At 35.0% G+C, this 18,354-nt stretch overlaps 1 protein-coding gene across 3 annotated transcripts in view; it reads left to right on the top strand.

The window, feature by feature from the left end:
• The window catches only part of baiap2l1a (BAR/IMD domain containing adaptor protein 2 like 1a), a 47,425-nt gene that overhangs the window by 3,806 nt on the left and 25,265 nt on the right, over positions 1 to 18,354 (top strand). For all 3 annotated transcript variants that reach the window (XR_012387499.1, XM_009306593.5, NM_198922.1), the window contains 3 exon segments: positions 12,280 to 12,341; positions 15,265 to 15,336; positions 15,443 to 15,577. Coding sequence is in view for 2 of the 3 variants with exons in the window: in XM_009306593.5 (XP_009304868.1) it covers positions 12,280 to 12,341; positions 15,265 to 15,336; positions 15,443 to 15,577 (269 nt within the window). In the remaining variant the exon portion in view is untranslated.

The raw sequence follows: 18,354 nt of genomic DNA, 5'->3' as shown, positions 1-18,354 counted from the left end.
TTTTCACAGTATGTCTGATAATACTTTTTCTTCTGGAGAAAGTCTTATTTGTTTTATTTAGGCTAGAAAAAAAACAGTTTTACATTTTTTTAAAAACCATTTAAGGGTCAAAATAATTAGCCCCTTTAAGCTATATTTTTTTCCGATAGTCAGCATAAAAAACTATCGTTATACAATGACTTGCCAAATTACCCTAACCTGCCTTTAAATGTCACTTTAAGCTGTATAGAAGTTTCTTTAAAAATGTCTAGTCAAGTACTTACTGTCATCATGGCAAAGAGAAAATAAATCAGTTTTTAGAGATGAGCTATTAAAACTATTACGTTTAGAAATGTGTTTAAAAAATAAACAGGGGGGCCCGGGGGCATTAGGTAATTTCATAAGAAAGTCGATTTATAATCCGCTGCTAACTGACAAAGCATGTTACTGTAGAATATAGCCATAAAATAATATGCTAGATACATGAACTCACTGTGATTTAACTATTAGAGAAACAGATGTGACTGGCTATATCATATCTAGATAAAGATGTCTATATATATATATATATATATATATATATATATATATATATATATATATATATATATATATATATATATATATATATATATATATATATATATATATATATATATATATATATATATATATATATATATATATATATATATATATATATATATATATATATATATATATATATATATATAGAAAGCAAGTACAATTTACATTTTTCTGACTAATTCGCATGTACTTACATTAATGTGCAGCACATTTTATTGATTTCCTACAGTTATGTTATTTCACCAAAACTACACACATTTTCTGCTGTAAAAACAAATATTAAGCTTTATCTGTAACTTAGCTAGAACTATTCGGTTTTGCGAAACAGTTGTATTATTACCTCATCAGCTTCAGCTGCGCAAAATAATGAATGATGTGCAGTGGCGGAATATTTTTAGACCATGTGACAACAGAGCCACTCCCACCTGCTGGTAGAAACAGGTACTGCTGAAAAGATTACTTTTTTAATACCCGACACAAACGCTGCTTTAGGTAGAATACGCGTGATATACACGTGTTAATTGTCAGAACTTTAATAAAAAAATAAATGTTATACAACCTATTTTTATTTAAGTGCAACATATTCCAAAAGATCAGGGGCTTTTGACAATACATCAGGGGCTTAAGCCCCCAAAGCCCCCCCCCGCAACGCCCCTGGATAAAAGCATATAAACAATGGCTTATTTTTCTTTTAGATTAAATGGATATTTACTGAATAAATTCAAAGTATTCAGTTATAAAAAGTATTTTAACAAATATGCATCAGCTAGTTCTCTAAACTGTATAGTGAGCTACAGAGCTTTCAGTTAACAAGGAGCTATAAAATTAAATTTTTTTTAGATAATAAAAAGCGGAAACATAAATTGCACATGAGGTAGGTTTGATATTAGCATCTAAATTAAGTTTATGTATATAATGATGAAAGCAGTATTGGGCAATAGCGTCGCTACAAGTAGTGACGCTACTAGCTTAACTACGTTTATCAGTAGCGTGGCGGTAGAGTCCTTGCTTTCTAAATCAAATAGTTTTTTTAGTCAAGTAGTGCAGTAGCATCCACACAAACTACATTTACTGATTGCAGATCAATAAGTGACACCACCGCCATTCACATAGCTATGAAGCCAGCGTCTAGCTGATGAATGTAAATCCATATGATAGCGAAAATAGCAGATTCTTCTTTTTGTTGTTGTATCTTTTTGAATGGGGAAAGGTGTAACTACCTATATGGTGAATAAAGCCCTCCCTACTAGTAAGCCAATCATTGATCGCTATGTGGTGAAAAAAGCCCTTACTGTAGTACAGGAGCCAATCATCGATCGTTATGTGGTGAAAAAAGCCCACATTCTAGTACAGGAACCAATCCTCAATCTCTGTAGACTGTTGGTACTCTGGGGTAGGGGCTTGGACCAGACATAAGTGTCTGCAGATTTTGTGTGATTTGGATGTTTAGAATTGAAACTAAAGACAGTTGTTGTTCAATTTTATTGGTGGTTCGTAATTTGAAATTCAATGGTAAGCTTGGCAAGCAATTTTTGAGAATTTGATGTTTCCCCATTCAAACAGAATGCCTGAGCATACTGCCCGAGAGACGTTTTAAAGATTGCTGCCAAGTGAAATGACTTGCCTTAAAGGGACTTTGGTTACTGTCACCTCTCGCTCTGGACAGTGACATCGCCAATCAATCATTGGGCTGACACAGAAACTCTTTAATATACAGAAGTACTACTAATACTATAGTATTTTAAATGTGTAAGTATGTAAAAAAATGTAAATGTAAAATTTGTTTAATTTCAGTAAATAGCTGAACTTAACAATTATGTAGCATATGCTTCATTGACAGTTTTATTGATCACTAAGTGAACTGACTTGGATTAAGGTTGCTTTGATTTAAAAATGAAAAAAAAAAAAAGCTTTCTTGTAGCTAAGCTACCTTTGCATTGTACAGTAGCTTTTCAGCTTAGCTGCTACATTTCCCAGGGGGTAGCTTTTAGTGTAGTTCCAGCTACATTTTAAGTAGAGTAACTAGCTTAGCTCACTACATTTTCCAAGAAGCTTGCCCAACCAGAAAAACTTTTTTTTATCTTACCCAAGTAATAAAACGAAGCTTCTAGCAATTGTTACACAATGGATTCTTTTTATAATATATAGTTTAGTTTTATTTATGGATCATTAGAAATCACATTTATTCTCATTCTTGAGATTTAAAGGTCCCTCTTCATTTATTAAATTAACATGTATAAAACCACAGTTTCAAATTAAGTTCCACAAGTGCAGTAGTTAACTCAACACTCTATTTGTTCACTACACTAGCTGAACAGACGGACTCTTTCCAAAGATTTTCTGCAGAAGAACACCCCATGCAACGAAATGCCCTTTTAGTAGTTTACCAAGTTCTTCTAGCCTTGTCTTTTTTGTCTGGAATCTCTTCCAGATGACCACCAGACAGTGCGAATTTCTGCACAGACTGGCAGCAAACAAGCAAAGCAAACAGGAACTCTGTGAGACTTTGTCTGCAAAACTTTCTGTCCCAAATCCCTTCAGGAAAAAAAAGATTCCAAGCTCAATTGTTACAAAGGAATGCATTGCTTAGAATTGTGACATTTGATTGACAACGTGATATGATTAAATGAATATTGTGTCAGTATCAGCATGTCTGCAAGAATGCTTCAGAATAATCCATAATAAATGTAGATGAACACAATTTGAACATTGTTATTTAAAATAACTACACAGACTGCATGATTGAGCCATATGCGTCATATATTGAATTACAACTGTATTTCTTCATTTGGTTCTGAAACAGTGATTTTGCTCAAGTATTTAAGCATTTGCTTGAAGTTGTAGGACTGGAATTTGTCAAGTACTCTGTTTGGTCACCACCCTTTTCCCTTGCTTACACAAGTTTTCTAAATTAGTACTGAAAGAATAGTCCATTGAAAGAGTACTTTTGTTAGCTTTTTTATAAAAAAAAAAAAAAACCTCCTTGGCGTTGATGTGTTATCGAATGGTGGAATTGTGCATGACAGACATTATCTCACTGCACAAACAAATAATGAAATGTATTTTTTAGGAAAATGGTGAATCTCCATCTTCTTAGAGACTGTTTAGACTAGGTTTTTGATGGTGCAATCAGGAAAATGTTTTTTTTTTGTTGTGTTTATCAACTTTCAGATTATTGTACTAGCTTCCACCCCCCCACCCCCCTAATTTTTAAACGGATTATTCATCGAAAGTGTTTGAGCTTAAACTAATGTCTATAAATTATAGATACTAGAAAGTGTTTGATTAGTCAGAAGATTTGATGAGAAACTGACGTATGAGGTTATGTGAAAAGAATAGTTGATCCATTTATGTGGAAGTTACAAGCTTTGGATGTTTTTTTTTTAATATTTTTTATCAGTTTTATATTTTCTAAACGCAAATTGTCACTGTTTTGTGGTGGTGTAAAGTAACAAATTACAAATACTCCAATTAATGTAATTGAGTAGTTTTTCTTCTGGAATTGTAATTTGCTAAGTAGTTTTTAAAAATGTGTACTTTGACTTTCCCCTGAGTACATTTTTTGTACTGTATCTGCAATTTTACTCCACTACTTTATTTCCTTATATATGGTGATTGGCTAAAAAAAAAATAATTGGTTAGCATTTTCTGTCCAATCAAATTGCATATATTGCACATCACTCCACTGCTAGTCCGTTTGCACTGGCTGCCAGTTGCTGCTCGCATCAAATTCAAAGCTCTGATGTTTGCCTACAAAGCGACTTCTGGCCTTGCTCCTTATTTTCTCTCACTTCTGCAGATCTATGTGCCCTCCAGAAACTTGCGTTCTGTGAATGAACGTCGCCTCGTGGTTCCATCCCAAAGAGGGAAGAAATCACTTTCGCTCATGCTCGCGCTCAATCTGCCCAGTTGGTGGAATGAACTCCCTAACTGCATCAGAACAGCAGAGTCACTCGCTATTTTCAAGAAACGACTAAAAACTCAACTATTTAATCTCTACTTCACTTCCTAATCTGCAATTGCCTCTCTGGATATCACACTAACTGTACCAAAAAAAAAAAAATTACTAATACTTTCCTTCTTAGACTTTACAGACCTGAAATTTGCCTATAGCACTTATTCATTGTTGTTCTTATAGTTGTGTAAGTTGCTTCCTTGTCCTCATTTGTAAGTCGCTTTGGATAAAAGCGTCTGCTAAATGACTAAATGTAAATGTAATAAAGTAAATCGCATCATACTGATTGACCTCAAGACATGGGCACTTTATAAATGCAGCAAACCTTTTAGAAGCATTAAAAATGTCCAAGAAGATGTCCAAAATCTTTACATGTAATGACCCAGAAACTTTTTATAGACTGTCATTGATGAGAAAATGAAGAATGTCAACTGTATGATGACTGAAATCACCAAAAAGCCTTAAACAATCACTAAATGGAATAAATGAAGAATGGAAGGAAGGATCTAATAAAGGAAGGGCAAAACAAGGAATGGAAAGAAGGACCAAAGGAAGGAAGGAAGGACTGAACTAATGAAGCAAGAAAGGACCGAATGAATGAAGAAAAGAGACAAAGAAGGACTGAAAGAACTAAAGAACGACGGAAGGAATGAACAAATTAATAAATGAACAAAACCAAATGATGGAATAAATAAGTGAACGAATAAATGAATAACTTAAGTAAGGACAGAACAAACCAACAATGGAAGGAAGGAACGAGTGAAAATAGAAAGATCACTAAATGCACTACAGAATGTTACATTTACACTTATCCCTGCACAAACTGCATATAAACATAAATTTTTACTCGCTACTCTTGAGTACTTTTAGAAGGGCTACTTTTTACTTATACTCTGAGTAATATTTACAACAGATACTTTTACTACTTGCACTACATTTTTGGGCAAGTAATGTTACTTTTGCTTGAGCGTGTTTTCAGTACTCTTTCCACCGCTGCTGTTTTGGAGCATACTAGATTATAAATATTCTTAATTCACAGGCTGAAACTAATATTTAAAAATCTTTAATTTAATTTCACCTGACCTTTAATGACACTGGTAACAGGCCATTACGCTTATCAACCCCAATGGGAGCCATGTAAGAAACTTTCTTAGCATGGAAGATATAGATGGCTTTTCTTCTTTAGTAGAACATTAAAGACGATTTTTAGACCTTTGCTCATTCGTCAACTCAAGTCAATGGTCACTGTTTTTTGAGGAAAAAAAATCAGGGTGTCTGCAGGGTCTTAAAATTTTAGGCCTTAAAAATCTTTTAAATTCACTGAAATATTGTGTTGTAGGTCAAATAATTTTAAACAGGTATTCATTTTTCTTTAATTGTCCATGTAGTGCTACCCAATCACTCATCACATCACCAGTAATACACCTTAATAAAACTTTTAACAAAAGCTTTATTCTCTAACACCATTTGCCAATTATCTTCCTTACAAAAACATTACTTTAAATGTTCTATGTTCTGTTTTATTATGTAGCTACCTGATGAGGACACTCACATGGACAGATTGTTGTGCATATATTTAATTTATTATAGTTTTTAAAAATTGTCAATAAAATAATAAAAAGTTATGTTGAAAAAAAACAAGAAAAAAAAACAATCAGTGTTCGTAAAACTTATGCATAATAAATGATACACACCTTCAAATAAAGCCTAGTATTTTGGTGGTTCAAACATTTAGGTGGCAGAAAACATATGCTATAATATTTATCACTTTCAGAAGTTGATGTTGTTGTGTTCTGATCAGTGACACTGAGATTTTGCATTTATACTTATGGAGTTATGGAGAAACTTCAAAATTGGGTACTTGGAAATTTTATTTATAAAAAAGTTGGAGTAGAATAACTCTTACATTGATTTGAAGAGATTCGACACAGAGTTATACTCTCACAAATTTGAGTTTATGGATTTTTTCAAATAGAATTTTATAAGGTTTCCTGTAAAATGACACCCAAATTTTAGAGTTGCTCCCCTGTTTGTGGATACAGGAAGCTTTTTCAATCTGGGTAGGAAAAACCAAGGGGGTAAACCCCAAAATAGCTGCAGTCTAATAGAAAGCTGCTGTCACACAATGCTTTTCCAGTAAACTCCTTAAGCCATCTTAACAGGCGTTAAAAGTATTGAATCCTTCTGGATTTTTCTTCAACTCTTCCTGTGATTTGTAGTTTAAATATTTACTTTCTGTTAGTCACTCTGACGCATTAGTGCTTTTCGTTTAAACCCTAATAAAGCATTTTTCGCCATTAGAGGACAACAAACACGTACATTTGATGGTGAAGTTGTTGTAACAGAAATAGTGGCAGATCTTTGCTAAACAATCAGTTTGTTGTTGTTGATTGGAATGCAGTCTGGCATACACCACCTGGGAGAAGTCGTTGTTTTTGTTGGAAGATCAAGTTATGACATTTTGATTCAATTGCAAGGTTGAAAAAGCAAAAGGATAACATACTGTGGCGTGTGAAAGTTTGGGAAAACTTTTACATAATTGGAAATTTTTAACATAATAAGACAATACATGAGTGTTTTTTTTAAATAGTACTGTCCTGAAAAATTTATTTGACATAAAATGTTTACACATAGTTCACACGACAGTAAATGGATGAAATTATTAAAATAGCCCATTTTAAAAGTTTTGTTTTTTTAATACTGTGTGCGGTTACTTAGATGATCTATGAAGGTTTTTTTTTGTTTTTTTTGATTTGTGGTGGTTGTTCGTGAGTCCTTGTATGTTCTTCAGTTTTTCATCATCTTGCTTATTTGAACTGTTCGATTTTCAGATCCATGTTACTCATGTTCATTTATTCAAACTGAGCTTTTAGAAAAGGTTTTTCTGTTCATAATGCAACATGATAAATTAAGAACAGGGGGTGAAAACTATTTAAATGTAAAGATCAAAGTAAATTATATAACTTGTCCTTGGAAAACATGCATGTATGTTCTGCTGTTTTCAAAGAACAGTACTGAATAGGTTAAAAAATACTGTATTTAAACTAAATTTTGATTTTTTTCAAAAGTTTTCACCCCTTGGCTCTTAATGCATAATGTTTCCTTATGGAGCATCAGTGAACAATTTAACTTTTTTGTATAGTTGTTTTTGAGTCCCTTAATTATCCTCCGTGTCAAAAGATGGATGTCAAAATCATAGTCACTGTTTGAAAGAGTTCAAATATGAAAAAGATACTGGAAAAATGAAGAATCTGCAGGACCTAGAGGATTTTCTGAACAACAGCCCTCTTCAAAACAAAGCTGTAGATCATCCAGATAACCACACACAGTATGAAGAACTAACTGTTGCCAAATTTGAAGAGGAGGTATTTTAATAATTTCGGCTATTTTTCTTTTTTCATTTATTTAAGTAAAAAATCTCACCCATGAGAGTACTAAATTCAAAAAATGACATGCATTTTGTTTGATATCTCTTATTTGGTTTTATTTAATTATTTTATTTAGTCTTATTTACTGACATTTTTGCAGAATTTGCAAGGGGTTCCGAAACATTCGCATAAAACCATATGCTGATAAATCTGTGAATTTTATGGTAAAAAAATGTTTTTTCAACTTTTTTTAGGAACTTCTACTTGTTTTCTTAACTAATCTTTATTGCTTATTCATTCAAAAGAAAAAGTACATGTGGGCTATAATGGGAATTCAAAAATGAATTTGGGTTCTGCTTTTTAAAGAGAGGGCAAATTTTTATTTCACGCTACTTATTAGCAGCAGTTTTACCTAATAGTAGTTGAGTTTATTGTTTTTTTGTTTGTTTGTTTTTTTTGCCTTGTGGCCAGTATGAGATCAACATTCTTACATAAAACGTACATGAAAATGACAGCTTTCCTTTTCTGCTGATGTCACTTCGACAGTATGAGCTATAATATTACCTAACAATATAGTCAACAAAATAGTCAAATCCACATTTTGTTCATTCCAAAATGAAAAATAAAATGTTCTTAATATCATGTTTCACTTACAGAAGCACTTTTTTCTCTAAAAGGGATTATACATATTAATCAAAATGTTGTCAGTTTGTTTTTCAAATTCATATTGTAGTACAGCATTAATAGATCACAGAGACATCGAAAACCAAAATCCAGAATCAGTAGTTAAATTTTACCTTAAATACTGTAGTATTTTGTGTTTAATTCTTTAAAAATTCAATCCTGTACCTTTTATATTATACAAATATATGCAGGAGCACTTGAAGGATTTATGTTGTCACAGCTCAGGTGTCAGTTACTTGTGCAATATTACCTCGGCATTAAAAACCTCATCTTTCATGCTCAGAAAACCCTCTTCCTTGTCATAGGAATTCAAATTTGGTTGATTGACAGGTGCATTTGTACATAGATCTTTTCTTCATTAAATTGTGCATTTCATCGTTTATTTTAAAACAAATCAGTGCTTTTCAAACTGGCCTAACTCATAAGTGATGAATTTAATGTCAAATTGTAGTCAAACTTACTACCAATTAACATGGGTTGACATTGACATAAAAGATGGGGTCACAATGGGATATATATACGGAAGCTTGTTCCTGCCACAAAAAAAAAAAGAGGATTTAGGGGTGGGTGGTTTGACAAATACTGGCTATTACACAATATACTATTACACAGTAATTTTATTTCATGGTAATATTAGAATATATTTCTTTAAATGTGTAGTTGTTCCAGAAAATCAACAAAAAGTCTTGTAATAAATAAACATATACTTTTGTAACTATTTGAAAGACCCCCTTTTAGGCTTCCATCCAAATTGTGCAGTTTTGGTGACTGTCGCTTAAAATCCAAATGAGATTGTGCTTTCGACCTTCTTTTTAAAAAGGGATGGCTACAAATGTCTATACTTGATTGGACTAACTTATCTGTGAAAAACTGAAAATGTCAAAAGAAGTGGCTCAGAAGAATGCAGTCTGTGGAGACTACAATGTTCATTTGTGCATCCTAAAACTATACACTTATTATGGCTTGGACTTTCCAGTATGTGTCACTATTGTTTATAATATGTATATCATTAATGATAGATGTTAATATGCTTTAGAGTATTTGAAGAACAAATATAAGTATGCATATTTGCCATGTTAGTTTAAATGCAGGCACATTTATGTTGTATTTTCATATATGTCATAGTTTTCATAGATTATGGATATATGTTTTACTGTTTCTAGCCGATAGGTTGTGTCTGTGTATAAATCAAGGCGCAAGTTTAATTTTTTTCTTCTCTTTCAGTTAGTTATTGCTCGGGGTTGGTACGCTTGCCGGTTTATAACCTACTAGCAACTGTTAATTAAAGAGCCCATATTATGGGTTTTTGAAAATGCCCTTCCATGTAGTTTGTAACACAGCTCTAAGTGAAGTAAAGTATCCAGCTAAGGCTTTAAGCTGTTAGTGTACAGTGTTTAAAACTGTTGATTCATCTATAAAAGAGTCGACTCATAGTGCTTCAAACGAGTCGCCTTGATACCGAGTCATTAGGTGTTTCGCCATCACGTACGAACGAAACCAAGTTATTCACGTGCACGCGCAAACCCGGGAGTTTTGAAACCTGCGGCCCCGCCCTCTGACATAGAAACCCAGAAACACACACACACACACACAAACATCAGTCGATTGAAGTCACACTGCAGATGGATATTATTGAGTCTCTACGATAAAAGCTAAAGATAAAACCTCAGCATTATAACCAAGCAGTTGGGAACTACTGGAAACTCCTGGAAACTACATGCTACAAAGAATACTTCATCGGCGTTTGTTAAAGGAAGGATCAGTAAAGAGTAACTTACTGCTGGACATGTCAGAATGGGTTTCTTCCTACATTTCTCAAGTGTAAGTACGTGCGATTAAAGTTGCCTCGTTGACTCTAGCTTGCAATTGTATTTAGTTGTGATTTGTTACTTGTAACCGCGTGTACTGTATGAGGTTAACTCGCTTTATTCTCATATCGCGTGCAAAACCACGTTAAAAACGCGACGCATGCTGCTTTGTTTACGGAGCTCCATGGAGGAGGAGTAGTTTATGTGTCTGTGTGTGTGTGCGTGTGCGCGCGCTGTCGTCCGGAGGTGTGTGTGTTTGTGTGTGCGCGCGCGTTGTCGTCCGGAGCAGGGTGTGTGTGTGTGTGTGTGTGTGTGTGTGTGTGTGTGTGTGTGTGTGTGTGTGTGTGTGTGTGTGTGTGTGTGTGTGTGTGTGTGTGTGTGTGTGTGTTTGAAAAGAGCAGAGTGCAGTGAGTGCATCAACTGTTTTTAAAGTTTTTGCTCAATTAAATAGAGAGACGTCTTTATTTTCAAGTCCTTAGTCTGTTTTTACATTGACCCACTGGCAACTAAAATCCACGCCTACACTATCGAGCGTGTATGAACTGTGATTACTTTTATATTGCTGATTAGCTGTTGGGCATTTCACTCTCTCACTGAAGGCAGTCGACCAATCATAACAGACTGTCATTGGTCCAATCAGCGCTGATTAGCTTCGCGCTAAGGAGGGGTTTGGGAACAAATGAATCACTGGACGATTCATACAGGAGTCGCTGGGATAATTAGGTAAAAATAAATGCAGATTATAAGACCATGAAAGTGTTCTTTGACCTTTGCATGCATATTAAACTGTTGTTGGAGACCCTTACAACCAAGATATGACCCTATTTCATGTATAATATGGGCTCTTTAAACGAGGAAGAACGTTGAAGTTTGACAGACTAGTGTAACGTCAGTACTCAGGCTGTCTAGTTTGTGGCAGAACATTGTGTAAATGTACGCAATAAAATTCAATTGTGACTTGAGTTGTATCCATCGTACTTGCCCTGAAACCCTTCCAGTGGGAGTTTATTGAGGTATAGTGAGGAACCTGATGAAAACTGGATGATGGCTGCTTTTTAAGGGCTGTCTATGCTAATAAGATCGTCGATGATGGGCGTGAATTTTCTAGTCTGATGACACAAAGGGAGAATGTCAAAGTCTTTCTGCAGACTGTTCTGACAAAGTGTTATTACATAAAAAACTATTAATACTTTACTTTTGTATCATTAGAGACAGACTATTTCATACACTGTTGCCACACAACTGTACTTAAATGTCTTCTAAAAGTGTTCTTTGTGTAATAATGCCCCGTTAAATGCTTGGTCTATGCAGACATTTTTAAATGACTACCTCTTTTGTGGGTGTGCAAATTAACAACACATTTTCATTTTTTGGTGAACTATAAAAATTTGATGTATTAATACTGGTTCTTCTGCGTTTATAGGCACTAATGTACATTTATTTAGGCTTACATTGCCTGGGATGCCCTGTAACCTTTGTAAAGATGCCTTTTATGCATCATCTGTGGGGTTCTGAAAACACACTGCAGGCTCTGACACTGTCAGTACAAATACTACATTTACAGACTCATTCCACTGACCCTGCCATGCTAATGAAGCTATTATAACTGCTAGATGAGTGATAATGCTGCAGCTTGGCTCCGTTTGCTTGCTGTAATGTTTGTTTTTATGAGCAACACTAATGGAGCCACAGCAAGATGAAATGACACTGATCTTATGGAGTAGGAGAGATGCATGCTAAAGGTGCAGTCACAGAGGAACACATAAACTTTAAAGTATAGCCTTCTGTAGGGCAACTTTAAACTGATACCAAGTTTTGATGGAAACAAAACAAACAAAAAACATAAATGATTATTATTGCAAATGGTCTTGCAATAATGTGCAATTTTTCTTTTCAGGAGTGGTGTTAATGGAGATTTCAGAAGTGCACAAGAACGCCCAATTGGAGATGGAGGAGTCTGTAAGTACTGTACATTCATGGCCCTTCTTCTGATTTTCAAAGTTTGTTTGTTTGTGTGTGCGTGCGTACGTACGTACATGCATGCGTGTGTGTTTATATGTTAAAACATGTTTTTTCCTTATTTATCTTCCAATTAAGATGAAGCTTAAAAATAATGTTGTCAATTTTGCAAGAATAATTTAGGGCAAAAAGATTATGACAATATACAGTGTTGAAAAAAGTTGCCCCTTTATGATTTCTTTTTTTTTTTTTTTTTGCATTTTCACAGTTAGATGTTTCAGATCATCAAACAAATTTAAATATTAGTCAAAGACAACACAAGTAAACACAACATGCAGGTGTTTAAAGGAGGTTTTCATTATTAAGAGAAAAATGAGTTGAAAGAAGTGCAAAAGAGTTAAAACAATATAACTATTTAACTTTGGAGTTCAATTTCTCTAGCCACACTTAGGCCTGATTACTGCCACATCTGTTCGCAGTCAAGAAACTCTAAAGTAATCTAAAGAAATTCAGAAAATAATAGAGTTCTGCCAGTCTGGAAAAGGTTGTAAAGTCATTTCTAAAGCTTTGGGACGGCAGTGAACCACAGTGAGAGCCATTATCTACAAATGACAAAAATATGGAACAGCGGAGAACCTTCCCAGAAGTGGCCGGCTGACCAAAATTACCCCAAGAGTGCAGCGACAACTCATCCAAGAGGTCAGAGAAGACACCACAACATCCAAAGATCTGCAGACCTCACTTGACTCATTTAAAGTGAGTGTTCATGACTCCACCATAAGAAAGAGACTGGGCAAAAATGTTTGCGTGGCAGAGTTTTTAAGATGAAAACCACTGATGAGCAAAAACATTAAAACAACATAAAGAACTGTCTCGGTTTTGCCAGAAAACATCTTAATGATGCCCAGTACTGTTGGGAGAATAGTCTGTGGACTGACGAGGCAAAAGTTAAACTTTTTGGCAGGTGTTTGTTCCATTACAGTATGTGTGACGCAAAAAATAACTCAGCATTTCTGAAAAAAAAACATCAAACCAACAGTAAATTGTGGTGGTGATGCTAGTGTGATGCTCTGGTGCTTATTTGCAGCTTCGAGATCTGGACCACTTGCTGCGATAAATAGAATCGTTCTGTTGTGTGCCAAATTACCCCGAAGGAGAATGTCCATCCATCTGTTAGTGACTTCAAGCTGAAGCGAATTTGGGTTCTATGGCAGGACAATGATCCAAAGCACACCAGCAAGTCCACTTATGAATGGCTGAGAAAAAACAAAATAAAAATTTTGGAGTAGCCTAGTCAATGTCCTCACCTGAATCCAATTAAGATGTTGTTGCATAACCTTAAAAATGTGGTTCATGTGCGAAAAGAATTACAACAATTCTGCAATGATGAGTGAGCCAAAATACCTCCACAGTGCTGTAACAGACTCATTGAAAGTTATAGAAAATGCTTGATTGCAGCTGTTGCTGCTAAGGGTGGCCCAACCAGTTATTAGGTTTAGGGCAAACACAAACACTTTTTTTGGGGCAAACACTTTTTCCACACAGGGTAATGTAGTTTTGTATTTTCCCCTCCGAATAATAAAAACATTCATTTTAAAACTGCATGATGGGTTTACATGTGTTATCTTTGACTAATATTTAAATTTGTTTGATGTGACAAGCATGTATATTTAAAATCAGCATTTTACAATGATTTGTGAAGGATTGGGTGCAACTGATAGCACTCTATTCTTTGATTCTCACATCAGTAACATCACCCGTTCTGCTTACTTCCACCTTTGCAACATTAACCGTCTTCGCCCTTCTCTTACCCCTCATGCCACTGCTGTTCTCGTTCATAGCCTTGTCACATCTCGTTTAGATTACTGCAACTCTCTTCTCTTTGGTCTCACTCATAAATCTCTCCGTAAGCTTCAGTTGGTCCAGAACTCAGCTGCCCGTATCATCACCAGAACCCCTTCTTCTCATCACATCACCCCTGTCCTGCAGCAGCTTCATTGGTTACCTGTTCATTTTCGAATTGACATTAAAATCTTGATGTTGACATTCAAAGCCATCCACACTCCATCCATCCATATTTGTCTGCCCTCATCCACATTTCTTTTCCTTCTCGCACCCTGCGATCTTCTTCCTCCCTCCACTTGTCTGCTCCCTCTTCTCGCCTTTCAACTATGGGCAACAGAGCATTTAGCCGATCTGCTCCGGGGCTTTGGAACTCACTACCACCTGCCATCAGAAACATTGACTACCTTACACTGTTCAAATCAAAACTCAAAACCCACTTATTTAAGATAGCTTTTAATACTTAATTTTATTTGCACTGTTGCTGTGTATATTTTATTATTTGTCTTGTTGTTTTATTGCTCTTGTTGATTGTATGGTGTCCTTGAGGTGCTAGAAAGGCGCCTTTAAATAAAATGCATTGTTATTATTATTATTATTATTATTAACTAAAAAAGCAGCATTGGCATCACAGCAAGAAAATTACTTTTGAAAAGTATGATGAACTCCGGATTTTAAATGGGTATACTTAAGAGCAGTACTGAAGCAGGAAGTGATATTGGAAAACTCCCATGAGCTTGACATTATAAATAATACAAACATATTTTGCCTTGGCATAATGTGTGTGCTGAACTTGCCTGTGGTATGTGGCCACTGAGGGCTGACCTTCTGCTCTCTTGACTTTCAGAGTGTTTCTTCCTCCAAAACCATTTTTATCAGATGATCTTAGGTATTCCCATTCACAGTGTTATGAATATTTAACCACTGAAGCTGATAAGATTATTCGTTTTGGTTAAATGTTCTACATAGTCACGTTATCGTAGCATTGGAATTGATAAGATCTCGTGCAATTTATTGATTTTTTTTTTTTATAAATTTCAAATTCAAATTTGACTTATCTCTATAAATCTTGTGGTTACAGTTCAAGAGGTTCCACAAAGAGCTCATTGCTGAACTGGAAAAGAAAACTGATATGGATACCAAGTACATGACTGTAAGTATTGAAGATTTCTTTCTTTGTTACTTGAGTATTTTGAATGTTCCACTTGTCTATGCAAGGAGAGATTTTCATAAATACGGTGGAATTACATTCCCTTTAGGCCACTTTTAAAAGATACCAGTCAGAACACAAATTAAAGCAAGACTTCCTGGACAAATCACAGGCTGACCTGAAGAAACTACGAAGAAAAAGTCAAGGGAAACATTCGTCCAAATATGAGATCAAAGAAAATGAGGTGAGGCTTTTTGTGTGTGAGTGTGTGTGAGTGTGTGTGAGTGTGTGTGAGTGTGTGTGAGTGTGTGTGAGTGTGTGTGAGTGTGTGTGAGTGTGTGTGAGTGTGTGAGTGTGTGTGTGTGAGTGTGTGTGTGTGAGTGTGTGAGTGTGTGTGTGTGAGTGTGTGTGTGTGAGTGTGTGTGTGTGAGTGTGTGTGAGTGAGTGTGTGTGAGTGAGTGTGTGTGAGTGAGTGTGTGTGAGTGTGTGTGTGCGTGCATTTTTCTGTCTGGGAATATTTTGTCTAATTTTTTTAGGTGCATACGAAACAGCTCTTTAGTTCATAGACTGACATTTGATGGAAAAATTGTGTTTTTGAGAAATTGTTTCCTCTGTTTTATTTGTTTTTATTTAATTGTTATTAGTCTTATTATTATTTAGCTTTTTTATATGAGTGGCTTTTAAAGGGATAGTTCACCCAAAGATGATCACTTAGTCACCTTTGACCTCTTTTGAACCTGTTTAAGTTATTATTATTTTTTTTTTTTAAAGACAGAAGTTAGTAACTTTGTATTCCATAGTATTTGTTTTTCTTACTAGGAGTGCCAATGGTCAACATTTTACCATACATCTTCTTCTATTTCATTCTTGAGTGAATTATCCCTTTAATTTTTTTGTAAAATGACAGTGATTCTGACAACAACTCTTTCACCCAAGAACCACAACTAATAAAATGTTGAGGATGGAGCCATCAGAAAGAGCTGAACACTATTGACTGCTTGTGTGATGATGACATCACTGACACAAAGCATTTGAAATCTCTCTAAAAGCGGGATCTGAAGGGAGGTCATTGCAGGCTCTCTTGATCCCTGTGGCTCTGTGCTGGTTGTGGATATTGACAAACCAAAACAAACTATTAGGATTGGCTAAGATTGGCAATAAAAGTGGGTTCAGCATACTAAAAGCTGCAGAAAAATATAAATAAATGAATAAATGCTCTCTGAAAGGGTTCAAGGAAGCTTTTGAAAACATTGTCAATCAACTGATCTGTCAGCAGATTGATCCCTCTTATATCTGCACAGTTCAGCAGATAGACGTGGCTTTATTAAGCTTCTTGTTTACGCAAAAGCAGAGTGTAGCGAGTGCAATGATGTCGATTCTGGCCAATCACAGACATTTCTGTTGAGCTCCTAAACACAACGGCCATTCATCTCATTGATTGTATTCTGTACTGTATTCAGCATGCTAGATATTGGATTTGTCTGCAAGGTCATGCGTCGTTCTGTAGTTTACCCATAAAGACTGCTGATCACCCACAGACTTTCCCCGATTACAGACTGATCTGTCTGCGAGGTTGCAAATAGGGCTTAAAATCCTGTAGTGTGTAGTAGGGATTAAAGTCATAATTAAACAATAGCAAACGTCTTTGCTTCAGTGTTCTAGCATACAGGGTCTGAACATGACCAGCAATTTACTGCAGCTGCCATTGGTTGTGAAAAGAGTTAGTGGCATGTGCGTTACTTTATTAAAAACGTGTAGAACTATTTGGACAAAATCAACAACAGTAAAATTACAAAACTAACATTTCTGGTTTTCTTTTGTTGACAGCAAATGTTCATACCAGTTTCATTACAAACTTGAGAAACATGCCTATTGCTTTTTTAAATGCACATTATATAAGTGACAGCACTAGCAAAAAGTTCATGACGATCAGTGTTTAAAGGGTTCTCATGGATCATGGATTATCTAATATCCTGTAATCGATCATGCAAGGTCTATTTCAGACCTTGAAAGTCATGGAATATCGTAGATGTTTTGGTTTGTCACCATGTTTTGATTTTTCAATCATGTGGTTTCACATATTTTGCATATTGTTACTGATGGGCTATTTTTTGGACAATTTTATTCCTTTCTTGCTTTTCATCCTGTAGTCACTCAAATCAATTGCAGTTACCAGGCTGTAGTACCTGTTAAAATACTATTAATGACTTTTGTTTGCCTGATTGGTGCTCAACACAGCTACTACCTGTTATTTTGTTCATTTTTGACCTTATTATGTAAGAATGCTTACTTAATTTTAAACCGGTAGTTTGATCATTTACTGTCATTTTTTTTATTCCTTGTCATTTACACATAGACAATTGAAGTGAAAGTCTTAACATAGAAAAAAACTTACTTCCGTTATTAAAATTCTGCATTTTACTCAGCAAAAGCCAGGGAAAAGCCAAGGAATTTGACATTTGGCTTAAAATGGGAACCCTGTATTTACTACAAATTGAGACACAAAGACATGGAAAACAGTTATTATTTTCTGCATGCATGAAAGATCAGAGATGAAATGGCCTTAAACAACACCTGAATGTACTACATAATGTTACATTTTCAAAGATCACAGTGCTACCTACACTATACTGAAAATTCATACTAAATCAAATAAAAGTACTATTACGTGGCAAAACATACAGTATAGTTCAAATATAGTATCTGTTCTAAATGCTACCCAATTAGTGACTCTTTTAAAAGAAGACAATATTACGTTTGAATATGATTCCACCTTATACCCTGCAAATTAAAAAATGTAGCTTACATCAATGGCAGTTTCTTCTAAGGGTGTGTATAAGTGCAAGATAGGTTGTTTGGCATTAATGCGTTATACGTATAAAATGTGAGATTAATTTAATTTGGGAACACATTAGATCTCAAAAATCAAGCTGTGAGGATATGTTGACGCTTATTATGCACTTTGAACCCTGACTAAGAAGCTATGAAAGTCCAGCAGTTTGCGTCACAAACCAAGCTCAC

This window comes from Danio rerio, chromosome 12 (genome assembly GCF_049306965.1).
Source record: "Danio rerio strain Tuebingen ecotype United States chromosome 12, GRCz12tu, whole genome shotgun sequence".
In the NCBI taxonomy this organism is placed as follows: Eukaryota; Metazoa; Chordata; class Actinopteri; order Cypriniformes; family Danionidae; genus Danio; species Danio rerio.
Note: the sequence above shows the minus strand (reverse complement) of the source record. Positions and strands in the feature narration are given on the sequence as shown.